The sequence below is a fragment of the Nelusetta ayraudi genome, unplaced genomic scaffold, assembly GCF_046127955.1.
Source record: "Nelusetta ayraudi isolate G7.1 ecotype Tasmania unplaced genomic scaffold, CSIRO-AGI_Nayr_v1 ptg000026l, whole genome shotgun sequence".
Classification (NCBI taxonomy): Eukaryota; Metazoa; Chordata; class Actinopteri; order Tetraodontiformes; family Monacanthidae; genus Nelusetta; species Nelusetta ayraudi.
The window spans coordinates 3,697,893-3,710,226 of NW_027466076.1; the positions used below are offsets into that span (position 1 = coordinate 3,697,893).

Below are 12,334 nucleotides of genomic sequence, written 5' to 3' on the forward strand. Positions count from 1 at the left end.
CAGCCAATCAGGCGTGTGTGAGTGTGTGTGTGTGTGTGTGTGTGTGTGTGTAGGACAGGAATTGTGGAGTTTTGCGTCTCTGAGCTCTGTCAGTCATTGAAGCTCCATCCGTCTCCATCACACACACACACACACACACACACACACACACACACACACACACACACACACACACACACGCACTCAGGGAGGAGGGGACGGGGCTAAGAGACAAACGCAGCTCTTTTGCGCCTTAAGAAAAAAAATATCTGTCTCCTCGTCAGACTCGCGGCTGAATTGTGCTCGTTCATATTTTTTCTTCAGTCTCCGATCGATCAAAGCGTCGGAGGAGGAGCGCAGCTTCCGGTTGCGGGGAGCTCACTAGCCCCGCCCCCGCCGCCCCCCGAGCGAGCCACAGCATCCGTCGTCCTCGTGCGCTCGCACGCTGCGTGATCCAAGGCGGCTCGGCTCGGCTCGGCTCGGCTCGACCGGAGCAGCAGCAGCAGCGGCGGCGGCTCCGGTTCGACTCGTCGCTTCTCCCGCGTATGGATCTTCGGTCCTCTCGGCGGAACAGCGCCTCGTCCAGCCGCGGTGAGTGAGCGCGTTCACGCGAAGCCAAGCGTGAGCGTGGAGGAGGAGATGGAGGAGGAGGGGGAGGAAGGGGGTGTGCGGCTATTGTCTGCTGCTGAGGCGGGTTCGGACCGGACCGAACCCGCCTCCCTCCTCGCCCCTCACCCCGGTGAGGGGGGGCTGCAGACGATGTGAATGTGTATGTATGTGTGTGTGTGTGTATATTTATGTGTGTGTTCGCGCGCACCCATGTTTGTGGCGCGCGTCCACGTGAGCAGAGACGCGAGCGATGTGCGTGTATGTCCGAGACACCTGTCTGTGACTGCACTGCCCCCCCAACACACACACACACACACACACACACACACACACACACACACACACACACGCACGCACGCACGCACGCATGCATACACACACGCACGCACGGCTGTTCATGTCGGTGTTGTGTCACGGGACTCTCGAGCTTGACAGACGCAAAAACGCGAGAAAATGTGGCGTCGTGGCGATAGACCCCCTCCCCCGCCCGCCGCCTCACACGCACGCACACACACACACACCGCATGTCACGCAGCGTCACGCCTGCTGGAGCAGAACTCAGGTCCAGGAACTACAGGTGCTGTCGTGTGTGTGCACGCATGTGTGCGTGACAGGCGTGTCCCTGGTGCCCACGTACCTGCAGAACTCCCAGCATGCACCTGGCAGCTCCTCCTCTGTGGTCTGTTTGTCCTTCTTCCCTCAACTTGGCACTACTGCTGACTAATCAGAGGCGGCCGTGACATCATCAGGCCGTGACATCATCAGGCCGTCGTGACATCATCAGCGGACGCCGTTAGCTGGCTCTGCTCACTCTTCACACCTGTGTTTCGCCCCTCATCCTCCTGGCGCGAACGCTGGCAAGCTGGGTAGCGTTCGCGCCAGGAGGCCCCCTGTGTGTGCGTGTGGGGGGGGGTGGCTCCAGGAGCCCCCCCCCTACACACACACACACCAACGCAAGAAGTGGCGGCGTGTCGTCCATCTTGATTTTTAACAGCCGTTTTCTGCAGGGCAGCAGAAATTAAACGTGTGTGTGTGTGTGTGTGTGTGTGTGTGTGTGTGTGTGTGTGTGCTCAGAAAACGTTCATCTCCTCCTCCTGCTTGAAGGCCGTGGAGGAGGTTCCTCAGTCTGGGGCTCAATTAAAGGACCGGCAACAACCTCTGACCTCTCACACACATTACCCCTGGTGGGGGGGTGGAGGGGGCTCTGCTGGCATGTATTGTGGTCGGGGGAGGAGGGAGGGAAGGGCATGCCATTACAGCTGGAGGGGATAAGGGGGGGTGTTTGGTCCTGTGGGAGTCATAAGTCTCCTCCTGCCTCACTTTCCCCCTCTGCTGGCCGCAGCAGGGACAGGAAGCACTTTCTGAGGAGGAGGACGAGGAGGAGGAGGAGGAGGAGCCTGTTGGTGCCACCAGGACGACCTGATCATTAGTATTGATGGTGATGATAATGATTGTGATGGTGGTTAATGATGATGATGATGAAGATCATGGCGGTGATGATGGTGATGGTGATGAAGATGATGATGATGATGAAGATGATGGCAGTGATGATGCTGATGGTGATGATGCTGATGGTGATCGTGAAGATGACGATATGGTGATGGTGGTGATGATGATGGTGGTGGTGGAGAAGAAGAGTAATTTCAGGCCTAATCAGTTGAGTCCAGAGAAGATTATGACGGCTGCTCTGGTTCCTCCCTGAGGACTTCTTCTTCTCCTCCTCCTCCTGATTGATGTGAACTCTTGTGCGTTGTGTGGCTGCGGGGCTGATTATTTTCAATAATCCGTCCCTGCAACATCCTCTCAGCTCCTCAAGATCCGCTGTGAACAACAGAGACGACTGGGGGATCAGTCGCAGGAATACGAGACGATGCCAGAGTGAAGGGAGGAGGAGCGTATTAGGCAGGCCCCTCCTCCGACGCTCTGACGGAGTTTGTCAGGCTGCAGAAGCGCTTGTTTGATCTAAAAATAGACACACGCACACACACGCACGCACACACACACACACACACACACACACACACACACACAGAGTGCTCATGTAAATGCATTTTTTTTCTCGGAGTGGTGCAAGCAGTCGTTCCACTGTCCACCACCAGAGGGAGCCGCTGACAGTCAAACTTAATATTTGCTGATTTTGTTATTATTCCTTCTATTTTTGCGTTATGTGTTTGTTTGGGTGAAATTAATCTGATTGGATGGCCAGTGGGTCACAGCGCTCTGCATGCCAGCTAATGTTCTTGCTAATTCTAGACAGTGGCTGCACAGCTAGCGTCATGAGCTGCTAACAGCAGCGACTCGCAAATGTGTGTCAAATGTTGTTGTGTTTAGCTGTGTATGATTGTGTGCAGATGTGTGTGCAGATGTGTGTGCTTTTGTGTAGCTACGTGACGTTATGTGTGACTGTGTTAGGTTGTGTGTCGTTTTGTGTAGCTGTGTGTTGTTGTGTGTGTGATTGTGTGTCTCTGTGTGTCTCTGGACTTGTCATGTTGTTCAGTGTGTGACTCACTGTCCACTTTCCCTCCGAGGCCACAAGGCTCCGCCCACACAACAGCGAGTGCATGTGCATGTGCGTGTGCGTGTGCACGTGCACGACAGATGTTTTCATCCTTTCTCCCAACAACAACAAACAACAAATTTCTGAGGAGCGGCCGCATGAATTTTCCCATGATGCACTTTTGTGAGAGCCACCAGGGGGGAATGAAAGGAGGCTGTTTATAGCCACTGAGGTACTCGGTTGGCAGGAGCTGCTCCCCGGCCCAAAGCAGGAGGAACCTGGAGCGGAACCATTGGGGGAGATGGAGCTGCATCAAAATCAAAGACAGCAGTGAAGCGACGACCAGGAGGCTTTTCAGCAGAACCTTGCGCTTTCAGGCAGGAAAGAAGTGGCTGAAGAAGCAAGAACTAGTGAGGAACTAGTGGAGGAAGTAGTGAGGAATCAGTGAAGTGGAGGAACTAGTGAAGTGGAGGAACTAGTAAGGAACTATTGGAGGAAGTAGTGAGGAACCAGTAGAGGAACCAGTGGAGGAACTAGTGAGGGACTGTTGATGAACCGGTGGAGGAACCAGTGAGGTGGAGGAACTAATAAGGAACTAGTGGAGGAAGTAGTGAGGAACCAGTGGAGGAACCGGTGGAGGAACCAGTGAAGTGAAGGAACTAGTAAGGAACTAGTGGAGGAACCTGTGAGGAACCAGTGGAGGAACCTGTGAGGAACTAGTGAGGGACTGTTGATGAACTAGTGAGGAACCAGTGTAGGAACCGGTGGAGGAACCAGTGAGGTGGAGGAACTAGTAAGGAACTAGTGGAGGAAGTAGTTAGGAACCAGTGGAGGAACCAGTGAAGTGAAGGAACTAGTGGAGGAACCTGTGAGGAACTAGTGAGGGACTGTTGATGAACTAGTGAGGAACCGGTGGAGGAACTAGTAAGGAACTAGTGGAGGAAGTAGTGAGGAACCAGTGGAGGAACCGGTGGAGGAACCAGTGAAGTGAAGGAACTAGTGGAGGAACCCGTGAGGAACCAGTGGAGGAACCTGTGAGGAACTAGTGAGGGACTGTTGATGAACTAGTGAGAAACCGGTGGAGGAACCAGTGAGGTGGAGGAACTAGTAAGGAACTAGTGGAGGAAGTAGTGAGGAACCAGTGGAGGAAGTAGTGAGGAACCAGTGGAGGAAGTAGTGAGGAACCAGTGGAGGAACTAGTAAGGAACCAGTGGAGGAACCAGTGGAGGAACTAGTGAGGAACTAGTGGAGGAACCAGGTTCTACTTGTCAGCAGACCTGGTACTCACCATGTGATATTGTGATGACCTCTGACCCTTCTCTCTCCTCAGACTGAGAGCAACCTGAGTCAGCTGACAGGAAGCAAGATGGCCTCCAACAACACGCTGCGGAGCTACTCCATCATCCCCTGCTTCATCTTCGTGGAGGTGAGGGAGCGTGTAGACAGATGGTCTTGTGACCCCCCAGTGAGTGTGAGGTTGAGTTCAAAAGAGAGGGAGAGAGAGAGGCCACTTCCTGTTTTGGCTCAGACAATTGAACCTGTTAGGAGCGGAGAGGAACCTTGGTGCTATCGCCGGGCTAAAGTCAGCCAGAGCATGTTGAGCAGGAACAGCAGCAGTAACAACAGCAGTAGCAGCAGTAACAACAGCAGTAGCAGCAGTAACAACAGCAGCAGTAACAACAGCAGTAGCAGCAGTAACAACATCAGCAGTAACAGCAGTAGCAGCAGCAGTAACAGCAGTAGCAGCAGCAGTAACAGCAGCAGCAGTAACAGCAGCAGCAGTAACAACAACAGCAGAACGAAAATCAAGGCCAGAGACAAAAGATGATGTTGGCGGAGTAAAAGGATGAAGGGGAGGGCAGTAAACGAGTGTGTGAGCAGCAGCAAAGTGACTCTCCTCTCCTCTTCCTTCTCTCTCTCCTGCTCCTCTCTTCTCTCTCCCCCCACCTCTCCTCCTCCTGCTCCTCCTCCTGCAGCTGGTCATCATGGCAGCCACGGTGCTGCTGGCCTACTACCTGGAGTGCAGCGACCTGCTCAGTGTCCACGTGCAGGGCTTCTTCTGCGACGATGCCCAGCTGATGAAGCCCTACCCTGGGGCCGAGGAGGCCGGCCTGCTGCCCCCCACCATCCTCTACTGCGTGCTGGCCGCCGCCCCCGCAGCCACCGTGAGTAGCTGCTGCTCCTGCTGCTGCTGATGACTCTGCTTCTTCTATCTTCTTCTTCTGTCTGTTTTCTGTCTTTGTCTTCTCACGTTTGAAAAGTCAGAAGATTGCCATTGTCAGATTTCCCACAATACTTTGCGCCGAGGAGCTCCTGGAACCTTGATCTGAGAGAGAGATGAGGAAAAAAAAGAGAGAAAGTGACATGAGGATGACAGAGAGAGTGAGAGAGAGATATGAGGGGGAAAAGAGAGAGTAAGCTGTCTGCATTTTTCCATCCAGCCACTGTTTGTTTTTTTTGCTGACAGTTTGTGGCTCCGCCCACTGATTTGATCAGGCATATCTGATTGGTTGCCAAACATGTTGACGCTTGTTGATATTGTTTTTTCGAAAAGAAAATGTATTCTGTAACTTAATTTAAAGATGGGAGAGCTGCACTGAGTCCCTCAGGGCGTAGTAGCAGAGTGCGGCCACTGCGTGGCACTACAGCTCCGTGCTAAGAGAGAGAGAGAGAGAGATGAAGGTAAAAGACAGAGATGGAGATATGGGAGAGAGAATCAGTAAAGAAGGAAAAGGAGAAGGCAGCCAATCAGGAGCAGGTGTCGGCTGTCAATCGATCAATCAACCAACCAATCAATCGCAGCGGTGGCTCCGCCTCTTCTTTATTGTGTCAAACCTCCAGTTCGTATAAACCCCCTCCTGTCTCATTACTGAATGAGCTGTACCGAGCTCGACCACCGGAGGGCCTCAGCCACCGTCACTTTTCCATTGACTCGATCTGTTTTGACTTTGTTTTGTTTTTTATGGTCACAGTTTGTGGCTCCGCCCACTGATTGATCAGACGCCTCTGATTGACTACAAAACACACTGATGCTTATTGATGTTAATCTTTAATATATTTGATCTGAACATGATGAGCTGGAGCTGCGCTGCGGTTCCCTCAGGGTGCAGTAGCAGTGCGCCGCCACCGGGTGGCACTGCAGCTCCGTGCTGGGAACTGCAGAGACGCACAGAGAGGTGATTAGATGCGGAGGTTTGGCGGTGCGTTCAGGGACGTTCAGCCAGCTGCGTTTCCGCCACCGGAGGAAGAGAAGGAAAACGAAGGAGGTTTTCTAGAAGGGGGCGGAGCCAAAGACTGGGCTCAGTCAGCTGACCTGCGGCGGCACACAACCTCGTTTCAGTGTGAAAAAAGAAAACCCTGCTGTGCATGCGCGTACACACACACACACACACACACTTTTCTATATGTGCAACAGCAGCAGCAGAAGCAGGGGTCCTCCTGCAGGCTGCTCTCTCACTCTCTCTCTCTCTCTCTCTCTCTCTCTCTCTCGCTCTCTCGCTCTCTTTCTCTCCATTGGAACAGCAGCTCGCTCATCCGTCAGTGTCCACCTGCACCAGAGGCTTCCACCTGTTAACGTGTGTGTGTGTGTGTGTGTGTGTGTGTGTGTGTGTGTGTGTGTGTCTGCAGATCTTTGTGGGTGAGGTGTCCATGTACGTGATGAGGTCCACCAGGGAGGCCCTGCTGCTCCAGGAGAAGACCATCGTGACCGGCGACTGCTGCTACCTCAACCCGCTGGTCCGCCGCATCGTCCGCTTCGTCGGTGAGAGGCTCGGCCTGCAGCAGTGCCCCCCGCTGGTGGGAGGGTAAAAGAGAGAGAGTGAGAGAGAGTGTGAGAGAAAGGGATGAGGGTAAAAGAGGTCAGGTGCAGATACACAGGGAGGAACAGCGCCACGTCAGCCATCCACGGCCGTGATGCCTTCACTGTCACTGTGAGGAGGTGGGAGAGACGGGCAGCGAGGGAAAAATACATCTGCAGAATCCAGTTTGAAAGAAAATCTGTGGATTTTTTTTTTTCCCTGCTAAAACCATCATCATCTCCTGCTGCTGCTGCTGCTGCCCCCCTCTGTGTTGCCCTTCACGCACATCCCCTTACCTCCCCCTCCCCCCCGAGCCGACTCATTTCATGGCCAAGCAGGTTAGATAATCAGCAGCCATATTTCACTGCTGACTGTGGCTCCTCCTCCTCCTCCTCTTTCTCTGAGGATCATCTGTGATTTGTCTCGAGGCAACAAAGGAAATTTAGTTTGCAGAGAAAAAAAAAACAGCCAAAGGAGAAAAAAGCAAAGTGTCCCGACTGGAGCAGAAAGAGTCTGGTGTTCTGCTGCACACGAGGCTCCGACTGCTGGAGGTTTGTTTCATCGATTTACTTCATCATCGTCGTCGCTTTATGGAAGCTTTGTCCTGGATTCCAGTGGGCAGCTCCAGAAGCTTTAGAACCTTCACAACCTTTTAGAACTTTCAGGTTCTCTAGTTAGCAGCTCCAGAACCTTTCAGAACCTTCAGAAACTCCAGGGAGAGAGCAGCAGGATTAGCTCTCTGTTTGCAGCTTGTCGTGACTTCCTGCTTCTGCGTCCAGCTGAACTGGAACTCTTCTGTGTGTGTGTGTGTGTGTGTGTGTGTGTGTGTGTGTGTGTGTGTGTGTGTGTGTGTGTGTGTGTGTGTGTGTGTGTGTGTGGCGCCCCCTGCAGGTGTCTTCGCCTTCGGCCTCTTTGCCACTGACATCTTCGTCAACGCCGGCCAGGTGGTGACAGGCGGCCTGTCACCCTACTTCCTGTCCATCTGCAAGCCCAACTACACAGCGGTTGCGGCCACCACCAGCGGGGGCGCTGCCGCCTCCTTGGCCGCCGCCGCCGACTGTCGCCTCGGCCGGCTCTTCGTCGCCAGCGGCAACGTCTGCACCGGCAACCCAGCGCTGGTGGCGGCGGCTCGCCGCTCCTTCCCCTCCAAGGACGCCTCGCTGAGCCTCTACTCTGCCGTCTACCTGACAGTGAGTCTTCTCAACCTCTTCATCTCCTCCTCCTCCTCCATCACCTTCTTCTTTCCCTTCAGCTTCTCCTCCTTCCCTTTCTTATCATCCTCACCTTCTCCTTTTTACAGCCTACTGCTCGGAACGTGCTCGGTTTCCCAGCAGCTGATTGGTCCGGGCGTTCCTTTTTGTAAATTGACCTTCGGTTGAACCAGGAAGTGATGCGGCGGCAGTGATGAGGGGGCAGAGTCTGATTGGTTGGCTTCAGAAAGTCACAACGCAGACGTATTTTTCTGCCTCCAGACTTGCTGAGACGCTTCTCTCCATTCGGCCCTCGGGCCATTTCTTCCTTTCTTTCTGTTGCTGGTTTTGATGATGTAACTTTTCGACATCACTTCCTTCCTGCAGACCTCTGGTCCTCCAGTAGAGGGAGCTCCAGAGCACTTGATTGGCTCTCATTGGGAATCCTCTGAATTGTCAAGTTCACCAAGTGCAGCAGTACCTCGGTGGACCTGCAGGGGGAGCTGACGTTCTTCTTCTTGTGTTCCTCCAGATGTACATCACCAGCACCATCAAGACCAAGTCGAGCCGCCTGGCCAAGCCCGTCCTCTGCCTGGGGACACTCTGCTCCGCCTTCCTCACCGGACTGAACCGGGTCTCCGAGTACCGGAACCACTGCTCCGACGTGGTGGCCGGCTTCATCCTGGGCTCCGCTGTGGCCCTCTTCCTGGTGAGGAGGGGGAGGGGGACACCGGGGGGGGGCTCACTCTTAAAGTCACAGGTGCTCATTTCCTGGTTGGTCACTGTCAGAGCTCTAGCTGCAGCTGGAGGTACAGCAGGCGGTCAGCCTTCCTCAGCTGTGATGATGATGATGAAGCTGATGATGATGTCATTCCGGTGGGGGACACACACCCCACCCCCTCACCCCCTCGCCCCCTCACCCCGCCCGGGCATGTTGCCAAACGGCGGTGCCATCAACTTCCTGTTTGCTGGAGCTCTGACCGCCGTAGAAACTTTATGTGGGTCAATAAACGGCGGCGGCCCTGCAGCGATCACATCCAGCAGCTGACAATAAAAACCTCCCATCAGCAAAACAACCAAGCAAGACACGCTTTCACTGCGGGAAAAATGTTTTGTTTGTTTGTCAGTTTTTTTCAATGTTCAACCGTCAATTGTTTTGCTGCGACCTTGTACCTATAAAATATAATACATACACACACACACACACACACATATATATTTAGATATATGTATATATATGGTTGTGTGTGTGTGTATATATATATGTATATATATATATGTATGTATATATGTGTATATGTACATGTATATATGTATATATGTATGTATATATGTACACATATATATACATATATATATGTATATATATATATATATATATATATATGTATATATATATATATATATATAAATATATATATATGTATGTATGTATATGTGTGTGTGTATGTATTATATTTTATAGGTATAAGGTTCGAATAATATACAGCTGTTCTGTGTGCCTTCATCTGGGGACATTAACGATCAGTGTCTCAGTAATAATAGTGACATTGCAGACCTCTGGGGGTTGGCCCTACTAGAGCGCCCTCTTGTGTCCACCCAGGACCGCTGATGTGTGTGTGTGTGTGTGTGTGTGTGTGTGTGTGTGTGTGTGTGTGTGTGTGTGCCCCCTGCAGGGCGTCTGCGTGGTCAACAACTTCCGCGGCGTCCACAGCGGGGCTGCAGCGGCGGCGGCGAGCCGGCAGAAGGCGGAGCCTTACCGCGGTCTCCCCCTCATGACCTTCCCCCGGGTGGAGAGCCCCCTGGAGACTCTCAGCGCTCAGGTACACCAGCAGTCGTGACCGCCGGCCAGCCAATCAGAAGCAGCAGCAGCAGCGCCCTCGTCTGGCCCTGCCCACAAACTACAACTCTTCTCTGTTTCTTTATAGATGTTCAGGGTTTTGTTTCATTGGACGGTGTAGCCCAGGAGTGAGCAAACTTTTTAATTTGGAGGGTCCACTATGGGTTCTGAAATGTGACAGAGAGGGAGCCGGAGCAGCAGCAGATGGATGGAGTGTTTCGGTGACCCACCTCATAGGAGGAAAAAACATTTAATGGGACGTGTAGAAAACATGTTGCTTTAATGTCTGTTGAAAATGAACAAAAGCTTTGAAACAAAATCATTGTCTTTGAAGCTGCACGGTATTTAGCTCTTTATTGAAATGTCAAAAATGGATGAAATACTGCTATTTTATAACTTACTGACTATTAATATTATATCTTCAAGTTTGGCGGGCCGGATTAAAAAGCTCAATGGGCCACCTGTCGCCCTCTGCCCGTAGTTTGCCCACCCCTGGTCTAGCCCGAAATTCATTGTTTCTTCTTGATTTTATTTTTCAGTCTGTGAGAGGCTAACTAAGCTAAGCTAAAATATGCTAAGCTAAGCTAAGTCAACTAACTAAGCCAGGTGTCGATGTCCAGCGCCTTTTTCCAGTCGTTTTGCTTCTATTTTCATCCTCTTTCGTCACTTTGAGTGAGAAGTCGATCCAGCGGGTTGCCATGCTGCCCTCTGGTGGTCGGAGGGTCCAGACTTTGCACTGCAAGACCGTTCATGAATCAGCGTTTTCCATGTTTTTAACGTTTATCGCGAGAGAGTTCTTTGTGCGCCTCGGTGGTTAATTAACGATCTGGTGAACGGCTCGTCACTCCTCCTCCTCCTCCTCTCTTTCTTCCTTCCTTCACTTCTCTCTCTCTCCTCTCACTCATCCGCAAGTGACCGAACGTCCGACTTCCCGTTTGTGCATGCTGCACCTTTTCCCACCACACGGGGCACTGTTGATCCAACTGACTTGGTGATTGATTTCTTCCTTCTCACCTCCTTCACCCCCCCTCCTCCCTCTCCTCCACCCCCCCCACTCCAGAACCACTCGGCGTCCATGACGGAGGTCACATGACTAAGGGGGCAGCACCGGGTCACGTTCGCGTCTCCGCAGCACCTCCAGACGCAATGACAAGGACGACGCGACGCGGCGCGGCGTGACTCCGACTGCTCCAGCCAGTAGAAACGCACACAACACTTCCTGATTCGTTTTTGGGGGGGCCGCTGGTGGGGTGGGTTGGGGGTGGGGGAGTGGCGAGGGGCAAAACGCAGCACTGGAAACATTTTTAAATGGAGGGGGCACTCTGGCCCCCGGGGGGGGAAGGGTGCGGTGTCTGGCCAGTAGAGGGCGCCGTGTTTTTTTGTACATTTTGTATGAGCGAGTGGTGTAGCCCCGCCCCGCCCCGCCCCGCCCCTGCCCCTCCCGACAAAAAAAGAAAAAACCACTGCACACTTCCTGTCAGCTGACTCACTGTTGTACATCCCGCCCCCCCGCCCCTCCCCTCCCCCCCGCTGTGGAAAAGTGATCTCGATGTTGTCGTTCGTGTGATGTTTGTCGTTTTGTACAGATCGGAAAAGAAAAGACTGAAAAAAGTTCTTCTTGTTTGCCAGTCGAGTTTTGTAAAGATTCTCTTTTGTCGAAACTGTTTTATCGGGGAGCCGTTTGCCTGCTGTGACCCCCCCCCCCCAAATCCCCTCCCCCTCACAGCCAAGGTATCGGAGGAGTGGGAGGGGGGCTCGCTCTCCTTCCCCCCACCCCTCCCCCGCCCACCACCAGTAGATTGTGCAGCTGTTGTTGTGACTCCCCTGGTTTTGGACGACCAGCCCAGCATGACCAGCCAGATGTTTCCTAGATATTCATCATCGTCATCTTCATCATCATCTCCATCTTCATCCTCGTCATCTTCGTCATCGTGAGTAGAACCGTCCCTCAACCTTCAGACGTGAAGAAGAAGAAGAAGAAGAAGAAAAACGCTGCGTATGTTTTCCTCCCCCTCCCCACCCCCCCACTCTTTTTGTTGTCCACCAATTAAATAGTGCGTAGCAACGACCTGCCGCCTCATGTCTTTATTTGACCTTCAGCCGCGACCTTGTAGTGACCCTCCGAGGGTCCGTGGCGATCAGGAACCTGGTCAAGGACGACTTCCTTGACGTCGGACTTCTCAGAAGAGTTAAAGGAGCTCAAGTCAAAGGTTTAAAGCGGAGTTGACCTTTGACCCGAGCATCACTTCCTGTCCAGGGTGGCTGCAGTCATGTGACCGTCCCGCTGAGCCAAGCAGCAGCAACAGCCGCTAACAAAGGAAGCGGCTGCTGCTGATCCGCTGTGCTGCCGCATCAGGGTGTGTGTGTGTGTCCACGCTGCTGTTTTCCAGCTGAAGATGCATCTTTCTTCTCTGTCGCCTCT

The 12,334-nt window shown here is 52.9% G+C and overlaps 1 protein-coding gene across 1 annotated transcript; it reads left to right on the forward strand.

Annotated features, from left to right (window-relative positions):
- Positions 1-268: 268 nt before the first annotated feature.
- On the forward strand, positions 269-11,167 carry plppr1 (phospholipid phosphatase related 1). Its single transcript, XM_076029138.1, has 8 exons — positions 269-570; positions 4,416-4,511; positions 5,062-5,250; positions 6,713-6,845; positions 7,774-8,072; positions 8,605-8,781; positions 9,749-9,895; positions 10,973-11,167. Exons 2-8 carry the CDS (start codon positions 4,452-4,454, stop codon positions 11,003-11,005), a joined length of 1,038 nt encoding a protein of 345 aa, XP_075885253.1. The 5' UTR covers positions 269-570; positions 4,416-4,451; the 3' UTR covers positions 11,006-11,167.
- The last annotated feature ends 1,167 nt before the right edge of the window (positions 11,168-12,334 follow it).

Coding starts and splice junctions, on each gene's coding strand:
- plppr1 (XM_076029138.1), top strand. CDS start 4,452: ATGGCCTCCAACAACACGCTGCGGAGCTACTCCATCATCCCCTGCTTC. Junction 5,251..6,712: donor CCGCCGCCCCCGCAGCCACC/GTGAGTAGCTGC, acceptor GTGTGTCTGCAG/ATCTTTGTGGGTGAGGTGTC. Junction 8,782..9,748: donor CCGCTGTGGCCCTCTTCCTG/GTGAGGAGGGGG, acceptor TGCCCCCTGCAG/GGCGTCTGCGTGGTCAACAA.